General features: G+C 44.6%; 1 protein-coding gene across 1 annotated transcript; it reads left to right on the plus strand.

The window, feature by feature from the left end:
* The first annotated feature begins 167 nt into the window (after positions 1-167).
* On the plus strand, positions 168-27743 carry LOC139655911 (Na(+)/H(+) exchange regulatory cofactor NHE-RF1-like). Its single transcript, XM_071533325.1, has 6 exons — positions 168-1099; positions 18334-18504; positions 20458-20611; positions 23404-23447; positions 25372-25491; positions 25926-27743. The coding sequence occupies exons 1-6, from the start codon at positions 551-553 to the stop codon at positions 26061-26063; spliced, it is 1176 nt and encodes a 391-aa protein (XP_071389426.1). The 5' UTR covers positions 168-550; the 3' UTR covers positions 26064-27743.

A 27743-nucleotide genomic window follows, 5' to 3' on the forward strand; every position in this document is an offset into this window, starting at 1 on the left:
AGTAGGCTATTTGATATGTTCATGGACAGCCACAGTGTGTTTGCGCCTCCATGTGTCCCCCTGCTCTTTGCATGAGGCAGGCGGCTGGGCTTTTCATTGAGTGTACCTCCCTCCCTCTTCCTGAGTGGCTTTTCTACTCTGTCGCACCCTCAAAGGAAAGCGACTGGAGTATCAACTTCAGCCTCTGGCGCCTCAGTCCGGGTCGGGACGTGGATTGGACACAGTTTTCCTGGAAGAGAGAGCCAGAGAGCGGCCGGGATTATCGGAGGTGTGAGAACCAACTAAAGCGGCAGAAGTAGAGTTTAAAAAAAAAAAAAAAAGTAAGGAACGAGTGCAGGGAGTTGGACAAAAACTAACCACCACCATTCCCACGGACTAGTTCCCCAGGAGGGCGGAGGTTGCTTTTTTTTTTTAAAGGGGTACCACACTCATTCACACCCCCCCTTCCTCAGCACCAGCATCCCGAACAGGTTTCTAGACATTTCTACTGTGCGCGAGCAACAGGTTGAGCAGCAGGGCGAGGGAAAGCGCCGCCAGTTTAGCCCGTACCATGCCGAGCAAAAGCCAGTATCTCCGCCCCAGGTTGTGCGTGTTGGAGAAGGGGGGCAACGGCTACGGCTTCCACCTCCACGGGGAGAAAGGTAAGACCGGGCAGTTTATACGGTTAGTCGAGCCCGAGAGTCCGGCCGAAACTTCGGGGCTGTGCGCGGGGGACCGGCTGGTGTTTGTGAACGGGGAGGACGTGGAGACCGAGAGCCACCAGCAGGTCGTGTCCCGGATACGAGCCACCGCGGGCCGGCTGGAGCTCATCGTGGTCGACCCGGACACCGAGCAGCTGCTGAAGAAACACGGCATGAAGTGTCTCAAAGAGTATGTGACGGAGGGGGTCCCGCTGCCGCTGGACGAAGGGTCGGAAAACGGGGATGAGCGGCATGCCCCGGCGGAGGAGAGGGAGGTGGAGGTGGAGGAGGTGGTGGTGGTGGAGGAGGAGGAGGAGGAGGAGGAGGACGGGACACCGAGGGAGTCCACGCCGGTCCCGGAGAGCAACGGGGAAATCCACGGCCACGTAGAGAAGAAGCTGAGCATGAGCTCCGAGAAGGTGAGTTCAGCAGAGTGTGAACCGACACATAAAGTGTCACTTTCTGGGTCAGTTTGGGCTGAAAGCAGGCCTGAAAACTTCAACAGTAGTTTCTTTATTCATCTGTGCTCAAGTCACTAGTCGTTTAGGCTACAATTCAGATGTTCTTTCTCTCCAGCTACAGTTTGCTTCTCAACATAAATTAGATTTGAGTGTCTGCCTTCAATGCACGCTTGTGTAGTAATGACAGTAAGTGGCCTAACTGAAAGCATTATTGGAGAGTGTATCATGTCCCAGGAAGAATAGGTGCTCTGTGTCAATAACATCATTAATATGGGCAGCTGCACCCACATGGTCCTTGTTGCAGAGCTCTCAGGCTGTAGGCGAGTCAGTTGGCCGGACATTTGCAGTGGGTGAGGGCTACAGAGAAAAGGACAAACAACCTGGTTCAGCCTGGGGATCAAGTAAACAGAGACAGAACCGGACTGGGACCCCTCTCTCTCTCTCTCTCTCTCTCTCTCTCTCTCTGTCTGTCATGCTCTCTCTATCTCTCTCCAGCTCTCTTTCTCTCCCTCTTGTTCCCTCTCACTCCTCTCGAACAACTGGTTATATTATTACTATGTAGGGGCTTTTGAATTACACAGCAGATTTGATATAAAACTGTATACATCTGTGTTTTCATGCAACCGTCTTACAATATTGGCCTGCTCTGCTGGCTCAAGGACCGACCGCCTGTTCAGGCTCTGAGAATGTGAGGCAAACTGTTCTGTTTTTAACAACAGCCTAAGAAAATCTCTGTTATCATAGTGACGCCACCGCTATTTCTAATGTTAAGCCTTAAGCATTAAGCCAGTAATAATGGCTATCTGTGCACACGCTGCACGCTAGTACAAAGGACACAGATATTTAACATCCGAGAAAGAAATGGCAGGATGGCTTTGTGTTGAAAAGAAAAGAACGATAACAAATGTTTTACATTGCTCAACGTGCCACAACAAACAACAACAGGAAATGATTTGGTGTCTTTTTTAAATCTCCTCCCCAAAACGATACCCACTCAATTATGTTCTCAGACCTTTGATCTCTGATGAACATCAGCTGTCTGTAAAAAACATTATGGGCACATTCTCGCTCTGCAGCGGTCACTTGTTGCTGCTCCCAAACAGAGTGTCTGAAAATCCCTCTTATTATCTCGGTCCGCGCGGCCTGCCTGGCTGAGAACTTGCTCAGGACCAGGGTTCATTAAAAAGCACTTGAGGAGAGGAGAGTCGCTCCAGTCCGGAACATCTGTGCCCCTCGCTGTGTCCTGGATGTTTACCCTCGAGGCTGTTTCTGTCTCTGTCCGACTCTCCTCCTTGGTGGTTTATTCTAGGTGGGAGTAAAGGCTATAGTGCCCGGCATTTCATCATATGTGCAATGACTAGCAAAAACTCTGCCTTGCTCTCTCTCTCTTTTCTCTGTCTTTCTCTTTCTGTCTCACTCTTACACAACTACACACTCTCTCTCTCTCTCTCTCTCTCTCTCTCTCTCTCTCTCTCTCTCTCTCTCTCTCTCTCACTCTCTCTGGTTCCTTTCTGGCCATGGAACAGGCTGTGTTTCCCCCCCTCTGTCTTGTTTGTGTTTTTATGTTATACTGTAGCGGTCAGAGAGCCTTTCACAAGGTGTCTAAACAGTCTGAGCGTCCATGTGTGGTCCAGCTCAGACCGGACGTACCCACTCATGTGACGGGCAGACATACTGGCTCATGTATGTACTTATAATCTAATTGTTGTTCAACAAGCCCCACATTAAGCAGTTCCACATGAAAATAATACTGATATATCCGTTTACAAGGATATCCACTGGTGCTGCTGTTCAGTATACATTTTGCTGATTCTTCCACAACAGCACATCCAGAAACATTTTAACAACGCTCCAACCCTAACCCACACAATAAAATGGGAGGTCAGGACTAACTTTTATTCTGTGAACTTAAAGGTAAAGTGAAATGTATTCAAAATGAAGGAGGATACTGAGATTGCTTGTCTATCTGCAAGCTCTCTGTCCTCATATGAACCCGGGCGTTCAAAGCAAAGCACAAATGTCCAGTTTCGTCACTCGAAATATCAGTGTCACTCACTCCTGGAGCTCTACTGAGCAAAGACTTAAGACATATGTCAAAGGTTTTGGGTACTCATTACACCCTTACAGCCTTTTTTATAATAACTTTGTAATTACAGCTTTCACATATCCAGAATATGCAGTGCCTCAGGAATTATGTTTCTGGTATGTAGACGAGAAAGAGAAATTTGTTTTCAAGTGAAAATAGCAAGACCCCACGCTATGTTGGTGAACAGCACTTGAGCACTGCTGCGAAACACCCTGGGTTATGTTGTGTGTTTTAGGAATATACAGCGATTGTTCCTGTGTTTACTCTCGACCTCTCACAGATGGCCTAATGGAGCTGTGGCAGCACAATTCACACTGGCACGCAACCCAGAGGATGGTGGCGTCGAAACAAACAACAGCACTCCTAACAAACTCATTCTCACCGCTCCGATTCTCATTTTCACATTCGCCCAGAATTCGATATACAGATGGAAAAATGAGAATCCAATATATATCAGGCAATGCAGTGACCCTTTCAGATGTAATGTGAGGTTACGTTTTATATCGCTGCACCATGTATACAAAGACCTGTGTAAGATTTCTTGGCCCCGCTAAGCAAATTACTTAGGGACAGAAGACACAGTAGAGTTGTGAATGTGTAAATTGGACTCTAGGGATACAGTAAGTCACATTTAGAGTCTACTGTTTCTCTCTCTGTGTTCCAGTCAGAAGCACCTCAGGGCGTGTTTTGCTCCAACTCCACTGTTTCTGGAATTTTCTGCCTACATCCTGTCCGGCATTCCTGTGCCCGGGCCCTGTGGCCCAGCCAATGACACACACACGAGCATGCACACAGCACAACAGCAACACACACACACATACAGCCTTGGAAGACACACACACTGTTGGTTTAGCAGTCACACTGACGTCCGTACGCTGCCTGTCTGGCCTCGTCTTTGAAGCAACACAAAAGAGGGTTCGAAGAGAAACGCCCTCTCCGGAAACCAAGGAGCCTCGCTCAAGGTTGCCATGGTTACGCTGATGTCGTGTGTGCAATCCATGTGGAGTGTGTATGTATGTATGAGGATGACGGTAGGCGAAGTGAGAGAGTGCCGGGGAGGTGTTAAAAATACTGGAATGAGCCTTGATGAAGGTCAAAAATGGAGGTGTGCACGGAGGAAGGCCCGGGTAAAAATAGGAGTGTTTGACTCGTCACTGTGGAACAAACCATTCAAAAACACATCGCTGGTTCCAAAGGTCATTTTCTGTTTACCAGGCAGTAACAATTTGACCCTCCCATTGTTCAGCGCAGTGAAGTAGGGATGGATGCTCTCTGTAAGTGACTCTCTATTGCTCCAGCTCATATTAGCAAGCTCGTTTTACAGATTGAGATCCATCACATCGTTCAGAGAAAGTCCTGTGAGATCAAGTTTACATTTGTGACTTTCCTCTTGATATGTGCTGTTTTATTGAGTTTGTTGAGTTTTTTATGCAGCCATGTTTGAGTTGGCTGTGGAACATCCAGGTGGAAGACTTTATGCCAAAATGCTATATACCTCTTTTGGAAACTAATTTTTCCCTTATGTTTGTTGATTATTGTTTCAACAATACTACTGATTAGATCCTCTAAAATATTACTATTTTCTAAGCAAAGGTCTTAAGTTTGGTTCTTCAATAACGTTCCATAGTCATCTTTATCATCAGGCCGGCAAACATTTTGCAAGTGTGGGTCTCAATTTTTCATAACATAAACATAATTTTGGGATGAAACCCTCTAAGTTTATTTATTTTCAACAGCTGTATTTACCTAATATACTCTAACTCTCTTTCCCTTCGCTGCTGCTCTTGCCTCTGTTTTTCTTGCGAGGAAGAGTCACTTCAGCAGTGATTCATTGAGATTCCAGTGGGAGCTCGTGAGGGTGCGAGGCTCTGAGCGCTGGGTTTTGGGACTTGGGAGTCTTCCTGAATGACTGCTGGCTGCTTACATAAGGCTGTCTTTAAGCACTAATTACAGGAGGGGAAAGGCTCTTGTGTCAGATGAAATTGACTGCGACTAGATGAGATTTGCTATGTAGACAAGTGTTTATCTGTGTATGTGTAAACCTCTCTGTATTTGTCTGTATATGAGTCTCTATATATGATTCTGCAGTACCTAGCAGCCACAGTACCTAATAATAATTGTCGATTTTATGTCAATCTTCCAGTCGTCACTTCTCTCTCTCTCTCTCTTTTCTCTGTCGGATACAGAGCCTCTAATCTGCCCATTCATATTAAAGCTGCTTATTAAAGAGCATGAAACCTCCACTGCTTTTACCGCAGACGCTTGGCTTTTTGTCCCCCATTGCCTTTCCATAGAAGGAGGGTTGTTTTAACTGCATGGCATAATATGTTTCCCTAAGCAAATCCCACTTTGGCTGTTGTGTGGGAGGATTCTCTCTAAATGAGTCTACCCTCCACTGTATGGCCTTTGGTACATGGGTCGACAATAGCTTTTTTAATTGGTTTTATGTGCTAGCCATGCATCAGCTGCTAGCGAACAAAAAAACGCACTTAAACAGTCAGGTCAATATGTCTGTAGCCTGCAGCAAGCCCTGAAGTTAAGCATGTTTTTCTATAGTCGAGACATTTACTAACACACAGGATCTGATGTACGTCTTCCTTGCTACAGCTGCAGCCCTTTACTAAGCATTCTGCAGGAATGATTTGACTCGGGGTTTGGTTATTTATCTAGTGGGTTATAACGTATTCAGTGGGATATAATTATGTATTTCAAGGCAAATCAATGGGTGTACTTGCACCATGCAATTCTCAATGTCTGGTCACAAACTTTGCTTGAGATTTTACAGTGTTGAGTGTTAAAATGTTGACGTTTAGCTTTAGCACGTCCTCATTTGTTTGATGTCATGCCTTCTGAAATAGCCTGTGGATAACGTTATGCTATTAATAGAACAAAAATGTCATCTTTTGATGATCATTTGTCATGTATTAGTGACAGAATGGCCCCACCTACAGTAAATATGCTTTTGAGCCAAGATGGTCAGAGTTTCTAGCTGGTTGCTGCTGTCTGTGGGAATCTTGGCCTGCCTCGGCCAGGCCAGCGCACAGACCCTAGAACGCTTATGCTGGTTTCCTGTCATTGTTGTTGGTGGAGGTACAAAATCAGCCAGACACCTCCCCCTCCTCCTCCTCCTCCTCCTCCTCCTCCTCTTGATCCTCTTCTCACCCTCCTGACCAGGGAGAGTCCCTGCAGCTGAATTTTTGTTGCTGTCACGATATACTAGGTGTGGCAGTGCGGCCCATAGCAGAGAAACCACTGAGCTGGTTCACTGGTTCGATTTATTTATCCTGTAGATGTGCCTTTGAGCAAGACACTGAACCCCTACTCTTAACAGCACCAACTGAAAATGGAATATACTGTATAATACAATAAAAGGTAACAGATAGCCTACTGGTTAAAGCAGCAGGTCATTCAGGTAACAGAAACTAAATCATGTTTCAAAGTAAACAGTAAAATGAATTGAATCCGTGTTGCAAAGCCTAAGGTATTGTTCAGGTTCTCTTTAGGTAGCTAATGGACTTCACGTTATTGTGTATTACAGGATATACTGTATGACTGTGTGGTTCGTTCTATACTGGCTTGACTAGGCTCACACTGTTGTTTGACATTTGTTCATGTGTTTGGGCTTCATATGTTTGCATGTATATTTGTTTTCTGTGTGCATGTGTTGGTGTGTGTGTGTGTGTGCGTGTGTGTGTGTGTGTGCATGCATGTAAGAACGTTTGGGAGTCACCCTTCCCTTCCCTCCTCTTTGTTGAGCTGTGTGTTCCAAAGGAAATGGTCCACATGACAAGACGGGGTGGAGGGCTGCGGAGAGAGTGTCAGGCTTCATTGTGTTTCAACTCAAAGATTCATGGCTTTATGTGTGTAAGATGTTTCCATCTGCCTATTTGTTTACGAGAAGCCAAAAGTACAATTTCAAGTTTGTTACGTAACCCGGTTTGACCAGTCGAAGAGCCACAGGCAGTGGCCAGAGTGTCTCCCTTTGGTTGGCACTGTGTTCCTGCAAAGTAGCAACTACCAGACATAGGGGCTGGGCAATATATCGAAATTATATCAATATCGTGATATGAGACTAGATATCGTCTTAGATTTTGGATATCGTAATATTGTGATATGGCATAACATAAGTGTTGTCTTTTCCTGGTTTTAAAGACTGCATTACAGTAAAGTGATGTAATTTTCTGAACTTACCAGACTGTTCTAGCTGTTCTATTATTTGCCTTTACCCACTTAGTCATTATATCCACATTACTGATGATTATTTATCAAAAATCTCATTGTGTAAATATTTTGTGAAAGCACCAATAGTCATCCCTACAATATTGTCGCAATATCGATATCGAGGTATTTGGTCAAAAATACTGTGATATTTGATTTTGTCCATATCGCCCAGCCCTAACCAGACATTTACATACACTCACAAACACATACCAGGCTTCTGTTAAAGTCCAAAGGCGTTTATTGGAGTAGCTGTTTGTGTGTGTGTGTGTGTGTGTGTGTGTCTTGCCGCGCAAAGTTTGGCTCTCCCTGATTGAAGCTTCTTAGTGGCATTAGTGACGCCAGTCCCAAACAGCAGCACCACTGTCTCTCCGTCCTCACGGCCAAGGCGACTCTGGCCCAGGTCAGGGGGAGAAGCAGGGAGGGTGGAAGCTCAACCCTAAACCCAGGGTGGGGGGGTTGTGATTGGGACCCGGGGAATGGGCCAGCAGTGGGAGGGCCCCATGGGATGCTGGACGGAGACAGCTACAATGCCACATTCCATTTCCCATTCCTTTCTCCCAAAGGTTCACCACCCCTGCCTGACAATGAGCCGGAGGGCCGCGCCCTGCTAGGGGCGGAGGGGGGGAAATGACTCTGCTCGCCCTGAAATAGACTCACCCCCCGTCGCCCTCTGACCAGCGTCCACCGCCCAAGACAGAGACGCCATACATGGCGTATGTGCCTGTTCATGCTGAGTGGTTGCACTACTGGCTCCACTCATTAAATAATCTGAAATCCACCCTAAAGCACTTTAACACTGTTAAAAACCAGCTATTGGTGATGTATTTTGCATTTCTGGGTCCATTTGGTTGTTTGGTAGTGTATTTTTCTTATTCCCATGATGTGTAAATGATGTGACGTCATGTTGAGATTTTGCCAGCACAACTACAATGGAGTTTAATAGGAGAAAATTACAACAATCTAAAAACATCAACTGTAAACATCAGGTTTTGGTGTCAGTCTCTCAGAATCAAAGAGCTTCTTTCTAGATTCGCCATTTTGCTCCGACATTCAACAATCATATCAGGAGAAATCTATCATAGAAGAGAGATACCAGTTTCTCCACTGACAGTAGCATCAATAGTCCATATTGCAACACAGCCACATCACATGTTGCATTTTGAGTAAGGGGCACAGCTCTCCCTTTTTCTCAATTGGTAACTCTTGCTCTCCTGTCGTTACTATCACTGTCACTATTGATATTGCTCTCTCCAGCTATGCATAAAACCGGAAAAGGAAAAAGGTCCAGGTGAGTTCACTGGAGGTTGTCGAAAGTCATTCTGGGAAATTTAGGAAATCACTAACTGAAGTAGAAGTACACGAGGCAGGTGGATGAAATATGGACACAATAAAAAAGTTAATTGCAACACTTCACAAAATAACCTGAATGCACTGAACATCACAGATTGATGATATATTGCAGTGAAAAAGTATCTGAGGGGGGAATTTTCCTTTAAATTATAGACCAAGACCCAAAATGAATAGGGGGGCTACTTCTGGTCATCCCTGCATTACAAGAGTAGCAGTAGGCTATGTGAGTGAGACTGAATTTCTCATGTACTGTAGGTCCCTGACTGAAAAGATGAAAGAGATTCAGATACAGGAAATACTGGCTGTAAAAGGAGCAGCTGTTGTGTAAAATGTTTGCTCGTGCCACTTGGATAAATGCAGTGTTCAGTGTGACCACAGCATTTTGTCACATCTATTTGATGTTACATATATATGACAATGAGGTCCTTTTCCGCTCTTCTTTTTCCTTTCCCTCTGTCTCTTATTGCATTTCCTCATACCATTGTTAATCTCTGCATAGCTCTGGGTTTGGTGTGTGTTTGTGTGTGTGTGTGTGTACAAGAGAGAGAGCGAGAGAGATGCCCTTCTGTGAGTGTTTGAGAGCAGTTTGTTGATCCGATGCGGGCTTCGGCTCAGCAGGGGTGGAGGGTGAGGGACAGGAAGACTGGTCGGGGAGATAAACTCTGTTGACGCCTCAGTGCCAGTCTGTGATTGGACAAGACCGGTGGCCAGTGCTGGTCTGGTCTAACGCAACACTGATAAAGACAGATGGCTGGAGGAATGGACGAGCTGAAGATGGACACCACAGATGAGCGTTGAGAAGAGGCAGAACCTGCTGGCTCCATTTCCAAAGGTATTCCAGAGTCTGCTATAGGCCTCTCTGGTAATCAAGACCCCTCCATTTAGTCTTATCAGCATCTGCATCCCCACTGTGATGACTGACATCGGTTTTCTATTTTCAGACCTTCCCCCTAAAGACTCTATTGTAACGGGAACCACAGAACTTTTCTTTAGTGTCTATTGTAGACCCAGTACGTCCCATCCTCAAATGGAAGGGGGGGGGACAGTAGGGTGCTTTGTTCCCCCTCTGCCTGCCTCGCAGCTGGTTCAATGGTCTACTCTGAAATCCAACACCCCCACCCCGCCTGAGAGAGTGGTGCGCTCCGAACACTCAGCAACGTACAGGAGGGCAGAACAGAACCTGGTTTATACGAGCTAGATCATCAAACATTTATTAGGTCTGTCCTCTGGGCTTTAAAGGGGTTTTTTAATCTCTGTCGACAATTACACATGACAATCACAAGGACTGGGAGGCCAAGGATTTGTCATATTTCACTGAGTAATCATGGTGCCTGGCAGCGTGTCACTTCAGTGGTTATTCTTTATACTGATCAAAGGGGCCCCAACTCACGGGAGAGCTGCCCTCTCTCTTACTAGAACAACAGGAGGGAGGAAGTAAGCGGCGGAGAGAGAGAGGGAGAGAGAGACACAGAGTGATGGGAGAGATGAAAGACTGTATTAGGTGACATATCTGCATGCAGAGCCCAGCTGTGACAGGTTTCAGTTGATGATGTGCAGAGCAGAACGAGGCCTGTGGATATTATCAGTGGCAGAAAGCAGCTGTTTGGTACAGAAGAGATTTATTTTTTCACTGCAGCCGGGAGGAGGGGGCTATTCTCAGAAAAAACTCTGAAATTCTGAGATTAAGGTCAGAAATTTGTGAGGTTTTTCCTTGCAAATTTCTGACTTTAATCAGAAATTCTGAGTTTTTTCTCTGAAATTTCTTTAATCTCAGAATTTCCCCCTGCCACCAGCTGTGGTAAAAAAAAAATGTCACCTACAATGGCCCTAATGCTCTTCTGTAGTTTGGTTAGAAAAAAACAGTTGAAATATATCAATGGCCTAACAGGATGGCAGTGAGGTATTTACATAATCATATAAAAATGTACTCCAGTAGGAAACTTCAGCATGCGATCATGTTTTATTTCCTGGGTATGTCCAAAAAAAGAGTAGTTGAGTCAGAGACCTGGAGCTGTGCTGGAATGACACGCGCCTACAGTAATAGATGTCCTCTATATGCGCTCCATTATAAGGCCTGTAGTTACACATCAGTCCCCTGGCCTAGCATGGGGAAAATATGAAGCAACTGGCAGGCAGAGTGGCAGAGCTGCAACCTCTGGCATCACACACACACACACACTCACATACACACACACACACACACACACACATGCACGTGCGCACACACTGGCCGATCTTTCCGTGCCAGTGACTGAATCGCTTGCAGCCACAGCACTTCTCTGTCAAACAGAATCAGCAGGAGAGCCTGGCTGATGCAAATCACCAACGGCTGAGTCAAAGTGTGATTAACATGATGGATGGTTATTATGGAGTTTGCTGGATGCTTTTATCCCCCCTGGGAGGGTTTAGAAAATGCAAATCAATCAATCTGGCTATCAATCGTTTGTTTACCTGTGGGTACCTCAGTGGAAAACAAGAGGACTCCTTTGCTCCTTTGCCTTACTGAAGTCGCAGGAATAGTTGTGTGAGCACAAGTAATGACAATGTTATACTAAAACTTTTATATCGGGGTTCATTTGTGTCTGTTTCACTGATCTAAAATGAGAATTAGTAATCTGACAAGACCATTGTGTTGTATTTAGGACACACAACCTTTGTAGAAAGTATCCATGCTTTCCTGAGTATGATGTACTTTTGCTTTTTGTACATTTTTTGTCACTTCTTCATTGGAATCTTTGCTGTTTTAGTTTGCTGCAGTACATATAGTAGTTGCCAATCTGATCTCTTGTTAGATGGTCCGTTAAGTTTGAGTGTCATTCCAAAATGAGATCCACTATTTTAATTACACCTACAGGGAAAAAATGATTCTGGCATGAGGACTTCTCAAGTCAACTAGGATCTTTGGTTACAAAATAGCTGTTTTTGAAGCTAGAATGATCTGTTTTTTAAATACTGACTTGCATTTCAGGAAGCAAAGGTTTTCCAACAATGGGTATATAGCATTTTGGAATGCAACACTTCATTTGTTTAGAGTTATATCTTCAGCAGGAACATGAACAATTCCCCGTATATGTGGTTTGAGGTGCTGCAGCTGCGTCAGAGGCCTCGGTATCTTATCTCTTGCTTAACACTGCTTCCTGAGGAGAGCCAGAATCATGTCTAAAATAGGGTTACATCAGCCTCTGGGTGGGGCACCTATAAGGTCTGTATCTTAAAAAAGAGAGAGGAAGATAGAGAAACTGTCAAGACAGCCATGGGACTCAGAATTGTGTTACAGCAATATAAAATTGGTCCTGAAATTGTAATTAGTATTCAAAGCAAGTGCCTATTTTTAGTTGCCAAAGCCTTCCAAAAAATCTGTGCAACATAAATAAAAACTTCTCTTTAGTTAGAAATTAGAAGTTAGTAGCATAAAACAGGGTACATTTTGCTAAATTAGCTCTACACAATAGGCTGCAAAATCATTTTTGGACCATAAGAATAATTATTTAGAAAATGTGGATACCCTGAGAAAAAGTTGAAAGCTGAACTTTGGAAACTAATGGAATATATCATATGACAGTAGCAGACATTCGCATCCTTGCCTTAGAATGTAGTTAAGTTGGTACAAATAAAGTGTGACTTTGCCTCATGTTGTGGTCTGTCTCTGGCCAAAGGTGGTTAAGACAGTAATGATGCAATGGTTCTTCTCACATGGCAGAAACCAAATCAGTCTCTGTAAACTCAGCTACTTTGTCAAGATCTCCTTGTAGTACCTCTACAGGGTTTGCCGCCTAACTATCCTTTCCTCCCTCTTTCCCTCCTTCCTCCCCTCCATCCAGCCCCTATCTACAGCAGCAGAGGTATGGGACTAATATCACAGTAATATTATTGGTAAAAGTAATGAAACAGTAATAAAATTGGTATCCAAAGCTAATGACCATGTTAAGATAAATGTGCTTGCAGGTGTGTCCTTGCTCAAATCTCCATTCCTCCATGCCTCCTCTCCCTCCCTCCATTCAGCTCGTGTCTTACAGTAAGTCTCAGCTTTAGAGGGGATGAGTCTGCACTGCTCTCTCTCAGCAGACCCTGCGCTGCGTCTCATGGCTTACGCTCATGTTGGGAGATCAGTGGAGAGTGTGCGCGCCTGTGTGTTCCCCCGCAATCCTCTTAACCATAAAACAGCACAGATCCCCCTGTCAGATTTGCCCTGTGGTCCTGCTAATCAGCATTTTGGAGTGGCTCGTTGACGCCTGGCTTCATTTAGTAGGTGCCAGATACAGTTAGGACACACGGTGATCTCATTCTCTTCAAGCTGGAGTGAGGAAAATGGCTTTTTTCAGATACTTCACCCTTTCCATGTTAACTGTCATGAAAGCCTCTGTTTCCAGGACTTTGCGCGTGCGTATGTGTGTGCGTGTCGTATTGTATATTGATTTCTCTTTTATGTCAGGAAGTTGAGCTAGCACAGAGGGAAGCATATTGAGGGAAGATGTGTCAACAGTTCCTGTGCTGCACTTCCCTCCTCAAAGGGAAAGTTTGTGTCACCAAGAGAGTGTGTTCATCTTGAAAAGCTACACTCGCTCTCTGTCAGTGCTTTTCTGGGCCAAGGAGATCAGTTCACACAATCGAAATCTCTCTCTGATACTATCAGGCAGCAGTATCGATAGTGGGGATGTTACGTAAGACAGAGATGTGGGGGGCAAGAGTAATTGACCGAAGGAACCAGATATCACTTCACATAGAGTGGAATGCAAATGATTTGCTTGTTGGTTCGTGGTAACCTCCTGTCACCTGAGGCCAGGGAAGAAGGGGGAAAACTGTCATGAGCCCCAAGTAAGAGGGGTTCCTTCACACAGGCGAGGTGATACTGTCCTAAATTAGATGCATTGGGGTATTATATTATTATATATTATATATTTATTAATATTATTATATGTGTGCAGAAGTAGATGCACTTTCCTGTGTTTTCCATCCTAAACATATTATGCACTGATAACCAGCTTTAGGGTCTGGGAAGCACTCTAAACAAAATAAAGAATCTGGGGAAATATACAAATATCCCTGACTCATATTGCCTTCAGGTCAAGGCTAAGCCTGTCTGAAGCAAATATTTGGTTGTAGTCTGGGTGTAAATGGAGGAGCTATTAGATCATAGCTTTGTGTGTCACTAGACCGCAGATAGGACTGTGTGCCATTCTGCCCCCCCCCCCCCCCAGCCTCAACTGATTGCATGTGTAAGAGTTATGTATGTTTTCAGAGTTATGATATCAGTTTGTAAACATACAGTATGTCCTTTGAATGTTCTGTGGCTGTCCCTTTGATGTTCCCAAGGCTATCTGCAGCTCATTGTAACTGACAATTGCACTGATCTGCTTTCTGTTGTGGTGCTGTGGAGGACTTCTGTTGTTTTTGTTGTTTTTACTGGCATCAATGCAGCATGCAAATACATACAGTGTTTCCCCTACGTATATGCACCTAGCAGCGGCGTTATGCCACTGCTGAAATATGACCGCCGCTGCTGAATTATTATTTTTTTTAAGAGAGGAGAGGAGAGGAGAGGAGAGGAGAGGAGAGGGCTCGCCTTATCTCTTTAGAAACTAACGTTATATTATTTTGTGCTACGGACACTTCATATCCAGGTCAATTCACACACCTGTGAGAAAAGCATATAAACGAGAAACTTTGCACTTACTTGATAATGTCAGCACAACGATTATAACAGCAAGCACCGGGTAGATGTCAACAATGAAGCAGCAATGCTGATCACGGATTCAGGATTATCATTCGCCGAAGGGAAAACAGTCCTGCAACTTCACGTGAGCATCGCACAGTAACGTTACAGCAAACTAGGGCTGAACGATTTTGAAAAAATATCTAATTGCGATTATTTTGACTGATATTGCAATTGCGATATGATTTGCGATATTAGAGGGAATGATCATTTTTACATCATTATTCTCATTTTCATTGAAAAACGTATTAAAATGATTATGGTGTGATTTTTGCAGGGATCTGTACCAAACAAAGATGTTTTCTTAAGTCTGTAGAATATGATGTGTAGGCCAGGACATCTCGCAAGGAAAATAAACAACATTTGGAAGATCCATCTTGATACAAAGATAGTAGGTGTTCCACATTGATTGTTTTCTTCTTCCTGGAGGCGGGCCTTACTATGCGCGAGGGCCACCGTGACGCACGAAAGCTGTCAATCTCAAAGACAACTGACATTCCCTCACAGAGACATTAACGTTACATATTATTTTTGGATTGTTGTAGTATTTGTGTTATGTGATTTTACTGTATATGGGTGGTTGTTGATATAATATATTTTTTGTTCAATAAATGTCAATAAATGTTTTAAAGATTATACTTTTATTATGTTCAATAAAAGTGTATTTTCCTAAATCTTGAGACACCTCATATGTAAGCTAGACAGACATTTCCCCTGCTCATTACTGTGCACAAATGTACTGTCTGTACTGAGGCCTCAAGAGCCCTTCTGGTGCCGGCAGACACATAAAAACCTCCCGGCAGGGCGCGCTTTGCGAGCGCACAAAAACATTTTTGTGCAAAAAAAAAATGTTTCGCTTCACCTGCGCTGCTACAACTCCATCCTAGGGGAAACACTGTATGCAATAGGTGTAATATAGACACACACGCACACATGCATGCACACATGCATGCACACACACACACACACACACAAACAAACACACACACACACACACATACATATTGGAGTAGTAGGAGTGAATCACGGTGTCCTCCTTGGTTCTCCTCCTTGGAGAAGGCCTTGGCTTGTGTGTGTTCAGCAGATTCCACAGATTTCATACCCGCGTGGAGATTCCTCCCCGCTCCACTCCTCTCTGACACAAACCCTCCTCTGTTGTCCCTGCCAGAGTCCCTCTGACCCGCTGCCTGTGCAGGGACGCCTAACGTTGGCCACAGCAGCTGAGAGTCAGTGATACTGATGGCAAGGCTTCACTGAATGTTGATGGGACTCGGTGTTACTGTCTAGTCTCAAAAACTTGAATTCATTGTTTCAACAGGCCTGTTATTTTACAATTTTCATCACATGCTTAACTGGATAATTATTTATCATAGCTTACTCTGGAAGCTCTATGCAATACAGCATCCGATTTTTGAACAGCATATTGTTATAATGACCCCAAATATTTGTTATTTTTAATCAGTGGACACAAGTGTTGCCTCAGTTCCTGTATGGGTTTTGTTGATTACAAAGGGAAAATGGCTTGTAATCTCTTGTGTGGTGAGCATCAGCCTCCATGCAAATGGTGCAGTAACTCTGCCATTACACAGCAAAGGCAGGAGGCAGAGAAACCGCTGTGACTGGCTTCGTTAGTTAATTCCAGGGTTCTGGAGGAGGGAAGGGCAGTAATAAGAAACACTCAGAGCTAATTGAATCCTGCATCAGCTCAGTAGTTAACTGAGAGGGAAGCTGGGAAGGGCTGCTTTGCTGTTTGTCTGTGTAGTCTATATTGTGTTATGCTCTTGAATGTGTTTTTCATACTTAAAACAATCGATAATCAAGGTTGTGTTACATTAAGTTTGGGCGTAACACTAGAAAAGGCTAAGGATGAGTAATCAAAGACAACCGTTTTTGTATAATCAGTTGCCAGTATGATCAAACTGTGTAGGGCTCTTATCAGGAGCGTGCCTGATCAGCAGAGTGAACGATGTGCACACAGTCCTGCTGCTCAGCGGCCTCTTAGCCACGTCCAGCTCTGTCCCGCAGGGCTCTTGACTGGGAAAGATGGGCCAGTCAACAGCACTCTACTTTGATGTTCTGTGATGATTAGCAAACCTGCTGTTACATTTTATGCATCATATCATCAAGAGGTGTGTGCCACGCTCTTTGTATTTCCCATTATGTTTTGTGTTTAAGTGGTTTAGACAAGATAGCTTTGCAGAAAACTCAAGGGCTTTTAAAGGGAATTTAAAGCTGCAAGATGTCATGTCTGTCTTACCCGCCTAAATCACTAAGAGGGGCTGCAATAAAGAAGAGCGTCCCATCCCCACTAATTGAGACCCTGAGAGTTGCCCTATTTTCCCAAATTAAATTCTTGTGCCGGATATAAACCCCCCCGCCCTCTTTCCCACTTTTGCCAACTTTTCCCAATTTGAAAATTTTCAAACAGTTACAGCTTGCTGCTATTTGGAGCCGCCAATGTGCAAAGTTGCCTAGTGTAGCTTTAATAGTAGCCATATCTACTTCATCATACTATACATGGCAATGACCAGGGTTTTCTCAAAGATTGCATCAACTTGACTTGGTTTGAAGGGTGGATGGGGGGAAAAGATATCTTTGCCTTGCTTCTGTCATTCCTGAAAACGGGAAGTTGAGCCTCCAGGAAACTCCAGATGCCATACTGAGTGAGGGAGAGGTTAGTGGTGGAGAGAGTGGGGGGGCTGCTGCTTCAACAAAAGGCATTTTCCTGTCTGAGACAAAGTGACGATGAGGGAGGCAACACCCAGCTGACTGCTTCTGTGTAGAACTGCCTGATTACACATGAATACAATCAGTTTACATAATACAGTAAATGAGAATCACTCATTGGCAGTGTAGGGTTGTGTGCTTTTGTGTGTGAGAATGGTCAAGTTGGACTGCCTTTTTTATTATAATGTTTACAGTCAATATATGTCCATTGATGATGATTGATTTAACCGATCAGCCTACTGCCTGTATTTTATGTAGAAAGTGAGTCATTCATTGTTTTAGACCATTCAATTGACCAAGGGTGGGATCACAGAGCTAAGCACACAGCCGCTCTAATGTGTTGGGAGTATCGGGTCAGACTGGGTCAGAGTGACACTGATTATCATGGCCATGCCTCCTTGCTGTCTCCTGCACTGTGTAACTCCCGTATTTAGCTCCGCACAGAATGTTTCGACCTCTTTGATGACCCAGCCATTAAAGCTCTCTTCGCTAAATTAAGAAACTGCTTCATCCATACAGCGGAAGGGAGGTTCTGGGACTGAGGTAGAGTTTTTTCCTGGATGACAATACAGCTCTAACTCTTCCTGCCATCCCAGAGCAGTGTGGGACGGGACAGAGACAGGGAGCCGGTCAGAGGTCACCGCCCAGCTTCCATTGTCCTGCTCGGAGCCGCGGACCACACCGGAACCGGTCCCTTCCTCAGGCCAGAGCAGCGCCTCCTGCCAACCTTCCCCTCTCCAATCACATGCTTCCATTCTCCTCCGAGACCCTCTTCCTTCCTGGCGAGAAACTGGTGTCACGTGTGAAACAGCGCTGGTTCACTCATGATTGTTAAAGGCCCTAACTGTCCACATCCTGCACAACACACCAGCATGCAGGGACCCACTGTGTCTGTGTCTGCATGTTCAACCTAGGCTGCATATTCATGGTCAACGATTCTCTGGAGCTCTCCGTTGTCTTTGTGCCTCTAGTTCTTCCAGAACAGAGGCCCATGGTTGAGGTATTTGTCACGAGCGAATGAGCCGATGTATTGATCCACATCACGTACAGTACAGTGTATTGACATAGCTGTTTTTTCTCTGTGTCCTCTCCCAGGAGGTGTGCACTGAACTGCGGCCACGTCTCTGTGTGATCCGGCGAGGGCCCAACGGATATGGCTTCAACCTGCACAGCGAGAGGGCGCGGCCCGGCCAGTACATCAGAGCTGTGGACGACGACTCTCCAGCAGAGAGGGCAGGCCTCAAGTCCAAGGACAGGATAGTGCAGGTACCTGAATTAAGGTCAATGCTGGCACAGTGGCAGCGCGGAAATTCTTTTGTTAAGAGCGGTAAGTCAGCTGATCAAGAGATCAGCTGACTTACCACTCTTACCGACTTGATTTTTCCATTAGAAACACTCTCCTAGTAAAAAAGGAACCAAAATTGATGTCTGATGTATTCTTTATAGAATACATTTCAGCCCTGGGTCATACAATATTTGCAAATAATTAATCTATGGGATAATTTGTCTCTGATAAGCACTGTATCCTTGTGGTAGAGCTATGTCAAATAGTAGTTGCAAATAAGAGTGTTTGTTTCAATTTGTCTGGAGTGCCAGAAGGGTGGGGTTTGCCTCACAGACAATGCAATGTGTGTCAGAAAGTGTAGACAATCACAGGAAAGCGATTGAAAATGAAGTTAGCGTACTCTTCTGTAACTGACAGCCCACCTCACCCTGCTTAAGTAAACCCCACCCATCTGGTGCCTCCAGCAGCCTGAAACATTTGAGTTAGTATTTGCGCCCAGGTCGGGTACATGCTCTGCTCAGACCTTCAGAAGTGGTCGAGTCTTTTAACAAGGTTAAGTGTGTAGTTAAGAATAATCAGCTTTGTCACTGGTCTGTGGTCTCCTGTGCCCACCTCCTTCCAGTATAGACTGGCCTGAAGAGAGGTGTGTATGTGTGTGTGAGTGAGTGTGAGTGATGTCTTAGAGGTCAGAGTTTCCAGTGATACAACTGCTAGGCCCACCACAGACCTCATTTCCCTGTTTTTATTGTCCTGTCATAGATATTAAACCACAATGTTTTTCCAGACCTCTAGGCTGCACTTCCACTATTTAGTTAGCCAGCAGAAGCAGAAGCAAGAACGAGCATTGCTGACTCATTCAGCCCAATATACTTATAACACATTCAAATCAGAGCAGAGGGGTGGCTGTGTGGTTAGGAGTCTGTACGCCTCCCCACAGTCCGTTCTCTGGTGAGTGAATGACTAACTTTGTGGCCTGACATGAGAGAGCACAGAGAGGAGAGAGATAGTATAGGAAACAGACAAAAATGAAGAGGAGGAATCAGAAGAGGAGTGAGGAGTGAGAGATAGAGCGAGGAGAGGAAGAAGAGCGAGCGGTGGGAGCGAAAGCACTGTAGAGTCTTGAGTCGGGGTCTGTATGGGCGTCTGGAGAAGGCTTTCCAGACCCCCAGAGGGCCCCATGCAGCCTCACCACCCACTGAGGAGCGGGGCTTTGTGTGAAGCGGACAGCCATTGTTACTGCTGTTACTGGCCGAGCCGCTATTGTCCGGCTTCCTCTGTGGGACTGGCTTAGACGTGCAGGTCCACCCTATGACCTAAACATACACTCATGCACGACACACACACACACACACACCCTTGCAGACATTTCACATGTGCTTTCCCATGGAGATTTTATCCCAGAATGTTCAGCTGGTCTGGGGGCCACCTGACATGCTGAGATATATCAGTGAGTTGTGTGTTAAAGCCCCTCACAGCTGTCGTAGTGGGACGCCATGAAATACCATGTGAGACATGAACATAATAGTGAACATAATCAACATAATAGTTGATCTAGCTGAAATCAAAAGGTTTTAATGAAAATTAGTGGGGAGTGTAAGCTATTAAGCATATTATGCAGATTCTTATGTAACCTAGTACTGTTCGACGGGCATAGCAACAGCTGTGTGTGAGTATATGTGTGTGTGTGTGTGTGTGTGTGTGTGTGTGGACATACAGGATTTCCCGTCCTGGAACTGCTGGCAGACGAAGTGATAATATTAAGAAAGGAATCCTGACAGTGATAAACAGTTTGTTCACTTCTCTGTGGGAACAATGACAGACAATCAAAGAAGAAAAAATAGCGGTGGCTGATTTAACCTTGAAGGATTTCTAGTCGTGCTCCAAGAAGGCATAATCTGGACACTCTCTCTCTCTTGCTCTCTCCTTTTCCCCAGGTGAACGGTGTGCCGGTGGAGGGCAAGACACATTCAGAAGTAGTGGCTGTCATTAAAGCGGGCGGGGATGAGACCCGTCTGCTGGTGGTGGACCCAGACACAGACGCCTTCTTCAAGAAGTGCCGAGTGGCCCCCGCCTTGGACCACCTCACCGGTGAGATGACAGACAGACAGACAGACAGAGAGACAGACAGACCACTTTCACAATCACCGTCAGACATGCGAGTCACTTTTCGAACCGCAATTGTCTGGCGAGGGGCGAGCGAACGACCGCAATTAGCTCGTAATGATTCACTCCAATCCCATTCTCCTTCAACAGCCTCTGTTTCTGTTATAGCCCTCTTCAGAAGTCTCCGCTCTCCCTCTCCTCGCTGTCCTCGTTCAAAGTCTGTCTCCACAGTTTGCTTGGCTCTGCCTCTCTCTCTCCTCTTCTTTTCTCTCACTCTATCTCCCTTTCCCTTCTTCCTCTGTCTCTGCCAAGCAACGCAGACAGACAGAGGCAGACTGAGGCACTGAGCTCATCAGCTTGCTGTCCCCTCATGTTGATGCTCTGGGGAGAAAGTTAATCTTTTAGACAGAAATAGACCAGATTAGATAGATAAGGGCCAGATTGCATCCATTCAATAATAGTGTTGTTTCTCACTCAAGTGTAAATTTGCATTGTCATTTCCCAGTCACAAATAATAACAATAATACATCTGATACATTATTGATCCAATTAGGGAAAGGGGTGGTCTCACACGAGTTCTTCTCAATCTGCGGGTCGGGACCTCCCAGGAGGTCTCAAGATCATTTTAGGGGGTCGCGAGATGATTTATATGATAGGAAAAAAACATGTTTCTGACATCCAAGTTTATTATCATGTTTCTGATTTTTGTCTTATTTTTGCTTTTTTTCTTGTGATATGCTGAATAGTTTTCAGCCTCCAGACCACCTCTGATAATCAAATAAAACAAAGAAAAGAAAAGGAAAATTGGAAAATCATTCTTTGGCTGAACTGTTCACCACTCTGCATATGCAGCCTGTGACAGGGGAAGGCATTGCTTCATTTTAAGGGGTCACAAGCCAAAAAGGTTGAGAGCCACTGTCCTACACCACCCTGCTACTAGCAAAGCTGTTATACGTAAGAGAGTCCCCAGGGGGAGCCCTAGTCTGTGCTTTGGTTTCAGTGTTTGAGGCCCGTCACTTCAGATCCCAGCTGCTTCCACAGTAACACTGGCTGATCCTCAGTCAGGTGGTGTGTGTTCAAAGCTTGGCCGGGCATCTGAGTGCCACTCTGCACCCGCAAGCTCTCTTATAAACATGGCGCTGCCAGCTGTCGGCATGGCAACAGTCGGGGCAGGGGGGCAAGACCCTGCCCTCCGTATCCGGGACAGAGGTGTTAGTCAGAGTGAGAGAGGAAGACTGAGTGTGTGTATTAAGTGTATTGTCCTGCGGAAACTTTGTATTTCCACAAAGTAAACATTTCAGGAACAGAGGAAATGGATTTTTCTTGTTGAGAGCCGTGCATTTTTGAGATTTTATTGCAGCTTTGATGGTTTGGAAGAATTGGCAGAAAGGCTCCCAGTTGATTATTAGTAAATTAATTATTTCTATTAGTAATGGAGCATGGTGACACTTGTGTAGGCCTACTCTTGTCTCATGGTAAGTTTGTAAGGAGGATGGTAAGTTTAAAGACGCACTGAATTAGTTTCATTGAACAAGAGGCAGTTCTCATGTGATTTCTCAAACTGTTATAAACTCCCATATTTCCACACTGGTCCTCCAATCCAGGATTAAAAGAAAAACCCTGCAGGGGAGAGATTCCAGTGGGGTGTTGCCCAGGTAACTGCCTGCACTTCATGTGCTGCCCACTCAGAGGGCACCTGCCTGCTCTGACTCTTAACTTCAGCACACACACACTCACACACACACACACTCACACACACACACCGCCTCCCTCTCACCGCCCAGGCTGGCCAGCACCTTTGTTTGGTTTCCAAGGCGCTAGCTCCAAGTGGCCTCTCAGCCTGTAGCTAGAGCTGCATTGGGACTTGGAGAGGCTCCTCTCAGAGTCAGGGTACAAACACACACAGCAAAGACCTGAGGAGGACTCTGCTCGCAGATTAGCACTGAAGGACCGACTGCTATCTACAGCAATAACGGGTCATCAGTCCAGACTGCTCCACGTCTAGGTAGAGGATCAGAGGAATGGAAGGTAAGGGATGTATCCATCCTCTGATGATGGGGAGCCTCAGGCGTCTAATGGCCCCTGGCTCTGTTTGTGGTTATATGGACTCAAGTGTACATTGAGAACCTGTTGAAGTGAGATTTAAGTATTGTCTGTGGTAAAATGTTGTTCTGGAAATCTAAACGTCCTGCGTTTCTGTGACAAAAGCCTAGTGGAAAACGTTCCATCAGCTATTTGATAGGCAGGTGAGAAGGCCTGTGGATTCATTGGGAGCGGGGGGGTTGAGATATAGAGTGGACCAGGAGTAGCAGCTAAGCAGGGTCAGTGAACATCTCAGTGAAGATGAACCCTGTGTGAATAATAGATGATCTGCACATACCTGTGCTATGTAATAGAGTAGGTGTTGGTGGAATGAAAGGTGAGCTGCAGATAGACTCTTGATCTAGCAGAGTGGAGCTCTCTGCTCTGATGGTTCAGGAGCTGCAGTGGAGCGGACTAGTCTAAAGTGGGACTGAAGGACTGTAGCATGATACAGTAAGCTCAGTGGTGAGCACACAGGATATATCTGGGGCATTGATAACGTGGAGACTTGTAAGTAGGAGTGCTGGTGTGTTAGTGGTCTTCTCTTCATCTTCATCTTCATCTGTAAGTGTGTGTGTTCCTTCTTACCGCACTGTAAGCGGAGATACAAAGGCAGAAGTCATGTTTTCTTTTAATTGGAAAGACAACTGTTTTTGTAGAGGCCATGACTGATCATTGTGTTATTTTCCTTACAGGTCCACTGCCTGACCCTGTCATTAATGGAGATATGGAGGAGAAGGTAAGATTCACCAATAGCAAATATCTCACAGAGAGAGAGCGAGAAAGACAGAATCACACTCTACATTATAATTTGAGTTACAATTTGGCTTTGAAATCCTTAGGAGACATCCTGGCAGGGACGAGCTGGGGAAGTGTGGGAAGAGCTGTCGGTCTCCCGCAGCGGCAGCTTCCCTCTTCACTGGTGTAGTCTCTCCTTCCTGGCACAGCGGAGGTCAATAATAGTTCAGCCTCCCGCTTTGATACTCTGTTACTCCCAGTTTGGTGTAGACTGCCACCAAGCAGGCCAGGGTCAAACAGTGTTTGCAAATAATGCTTAGCCTTTGCTTAAGCTGCTTGGCATACCAGATGGGTGGGGTTTACCACATCAGAGAATTCAGATGCTCATAAAGTAAGTTATTAATCACAGAAAAGTGTACTGAATTGACTTTCTGACTCTTTCCTGTGATTGTCTTGGTTCATTGTATGGTGCTGTGTAGAAAACCCCACCCAGCTACAACTCCATTAGCTTTGAATTATTTGAAACTACTTGACCAAGGTCGGCTGTGAACGGACTGCTTATTAAAAATAAAAGTCTTCCAATAGATGAGGTGAATTGACCCACAGTTTATATAGAAGGTCAGGGATTTTGGGGAATAGTTTTAGGCTAGAAGCCACACACTGAGCTTCATTTTAATCCTACTGAAGTATTTGGGAATAATCCCAAAGGGACAGACTGGCCAACACTTACTGTAAGAGGCACACACACACACACACACACACACACACACTTATACTCTTATAAAAGTATGAGTTGTATGTGTGACTACAATATATGCTTTCTAAAAAATAAAGACACTAAAGAGATGCTAACGCTGTCCTTGCTGTTGTCAGTGGCATCACAAGGATGCTCATTGTTTTCAAGGGTCTCTCAGGTTACCAGAGTGTATAGTTTTGAGGTGAACAGACGAGACGTGTAAATCAGTGTTGATAAGATAAATTCAGGCCGGTATAAAGACACCGGAACACAAACTAAAAGACTACTGTGTCTGCTGCGGCTCCCTACAGCTTGGGAGCTTTGCCAAATATGCAAAATGAAGCCTGATCCAAGCCTCTGATCAGCTAATGACTGTATATGTAGCAGCAAAAGTTCGACTTTTTCCATTTGTTGCGTAACACAAGTCTGAAGGGGTGAGAGGGGGGCGGCAGGTCAGGCAGAAGGTGTCTCTGAGGTGAGAGATGCTGTCACCAGAGGACAGGGGGAGTCGCCTTTAATTCCTTGAGCCCAACAGGTCCAGCAGGCTTATGTTCATTAAGCTGCAGCTGCTTCCACTGAGCCTGCAGGACCTTAAAGGCCTCCTCCTGTGACCTGGTCATCGCATTCAAATTGCTAAACACTATTAAAAGTGCTTATTTGATAAAGTGATGTGTAATTACTGCACCTCCACCAGTCACATTCCCAGGCAAAATGAGGTTCAGATGCACAGCTGTACCTGTTTTAATGGGCAGGAACAAGCTGTTTCCAACATGTTGCCCTTTAAGCCAATTATGTTCTGGAAAAGTCATGTTTGATAATGTTTAAACTGTTGGTGATGTCACTTAACAGGCGGTTTAACATAGACTGAGGTACAGAAGAAAGACAAACTCATAGGCAAGGCTGCCCCCATGTGGTTAGGTGTAATACTGCACCAAGGCTGCAAAGAAAGAGATTATAGTTTAAAGCCCCACTCACACTTGTTGAAATGTATCTCCCTTGCTGCTCTGTTTTTATATCCTCTGTTTTATTTGTGAAGAGTTCAGCATTGGTGTCACGACAAGGCCAATCCTAATTAAGCGTTGCTGTCTATCATTATTATCATTATCATATCAATATCATTTGTAATCTGTCAGCAAATGTAATTAAGCGATGTTAATGAGTGTTAAGTGACGAGTGTTTCTGTTCCCAGGTGAATGGCAGAGTGGCCAAAGAGGCAGAGAGGGACTCGAAGCTGTCAGTCAGTCCATCTCCGTCCAACGCCTCCTCCAACACCTCGCTCATAACCCCGACCACTAACACCCCTCCTGAGGTGCGTCCTTTAACACTGTTTCACTGGGTCCTGCATGCATCTGAAAAGACTGAAAACGAACTTGATCATTTCCACATCTCAAACACCTTTGAAATTGCACAAAACGTCTGGAAAAGTGTGGCAGGGAACCTGTTGTTCAGCTCCAGTACACACATGACTACATATTTTATAACGTAATAGAGACACTGGTATTTCACACAGTTGATAGTCGTAATGTCCTGCCACTATTGGCGTATATTATAGTATGTTGAACACGGACCAAAATGTATCACTGTCTGGAAAAAGCGTTGAACTTTCAATCAAATGTGTCAATCAAATCAATGTGTAGGAACTCTGTTGCTGTTCCTGCTGAATTGCACTTAACAATTAGACACAAAACTCTTTTTCTCTCGTTCCATCTTTTCTCTCTCTTTTCCGCTCTTAAGGAGTCGGAGCAGGTGACCGCGGAGGCCATCCCGGCCCTGAACCTGACCCTGCAGCAGGTCAAAGAGCGCGCTCACCAGAAACGCTCCAACAAGAGAGCCCCGCCCATGGACTGGACCAAGAAAAATGAACTCTTCAGCAACCTATAAGGCACCTCAGCTCACTTGACACACACACACACACACACACATACACTCTCTCTCACACACACACATACACTCACACACACAGACACATGCATCTTTATTGTAGCGATACTTACATAGACATCAGAGGGAAGATGTTTTTATAAGCCTCGTATTTTTCATGACTCATTTGCGCATTAAAAGATCAGTTTAACTATTGGCAAGAGAGAAATTCAAGACTGTAAAATATAGTATTCTTATTCATATTATTTTTCATATTCGTATTATTATATTCCAGATGCTATATATGATGTGCTACTAACAAAGAAAGACGCATATGCCAATGTTGGAAAGAGAACTAGACCAGATTAAAAACTTGTGAGTGTGTGTGCGTGTGTGTGTGTGTGAGTGTGTGTGTGTGTGTGTGTGTGTGCGTGTGTGTGCGTGCGTGTGTGCATGTGTGTGTGTGTGTGTGTGTGCTCAGTGGACCCTGACAGTCCCTGCTGGCCAGAGTCTGGTGCCTGTGGAAACGAGGAGCGGTTGGTCGTCATGCTAGTTTTAATGACGCACTCCTCCTCCTGTCTTGTGCATACTAACATTAAAGTGTCTTCTATTAGAATGACAATGGGACCAGCCACATTAAACCAGCCTGACAATCAGTCCGTCACTTAGCTCTAGTTTACCTTATTATCTATCAGTTTGTAGGGATCGAACATCTGACTCAGGACGGGGTTCAATTCACTTTCAGTTCATCCATTTCAAAAGGACTTCATATGGCTAGAGCGTCCATTCTCATTAACTTCTTTACAGATTGAATGTTACAGCAATATATTTTCATAATATTTTGAATAAATTATATAAGGTTCATTCCAAAATATGATATCCACCATTGCCTATTCTTACAAAATTGTTTCTGGCATGAAAGTAAAGCACATAAGTCATTCCAAGGCCTTTGATTATAAAATAGTTATATTTTTGAGAATATAATCATCTGCGTTTTTGAAATATTGATTTATGACTTTAAGATAGCAAAATGGATGTATAGCGCTTTGGAATGAAACCCTTCATGCTGTATATTTTTTTTAAACTCTTGAAAGTGAATTGAACTTTGACACTGTATGTCACAACAATGCCAACCGCTTTGTATCCATGCTTCGTCTGGATAGATGCTATCAGTTGGTGCATTTTCTCCATACCAGTCTTTGATTAAATGTGAAATATGTAAGTAACTTATACCGTCCACACTATAGCATTGCCATCATGACCCTTGTAAATGGCTGTTCTGTTCACATTTCTAGCGTGTTCAATATTTTTATTGCTACTGGCAAAATGATTTATGAGATTTTTACACATTTCTATAGATATCTTAAAAACATAAGTATGTAACTTTGATACCATGTATGTCTAAACGAATGTCTGTGCTTCACTAGATTTTGTGCATTTGTCCAGTATTGAGAACGGTGATGAGTTTCAAAATGATTGATATTATTGAATTATATGGAGAGGTTTTGTAGCTTGTGTAAGCAGTATGCGATTTCTATACTGTAATAAATTGGTCATCTCAACAACATTGTCCTATTATGTTGATTTATATTCACATTGTGAAAACAAATGCAAATCATTTCCCTTGTTCCCTTGTACAAACCCCCCAAAAAGCTGCCTACATTAAAACAGTATGACCAGTAATCTGCTTTCATTTGGTCA

Source organism: Centroberyx affinis, unplaced genomic scaffold, assembly GCF_046629955.1.
Source record: "Centroberyx affinis isolate AG114_WGS23_722 - 3 ecotype Tasmania unplaced genomic scaffold, CSIRO-AGI_Caff_v1 ptg002360l_1, whole genome shotgun sequence".
In the NCBI taxonomy this organism is placed as follows: Eukaryota; Metazoa; Chordata; class Actinopteri; order Beryciformes; family Berycidae; genus Centroberyx; species Centroberyx affinis.

Excerpts from the sequence above, each read along its gene's own strand:
- LOC139655911 (XM_071533325.1), top strand. The coding sequence starts at position 551 with ATGCCGAGCAAAAGCCAGTATCTCCGCCCCAGGTTGTGCGTGTTGGAG. Across the intron at positions 18,505-20,457 it reads CCAAGGACAGGATAGTGCAG|GTGAACGGTGTGCCGGTGGA; the intron begins GTACCTGAATTA and ends CCTTTTCCCCAG. Across the intron at positions 25,492-25,925 it reads CCACTAACACCCCTCCTGAG|CAGGTGACCGCGGAGGCCAT; the intron begins GTGCGTCCTTTA and ends AAGGAGTCGGAG.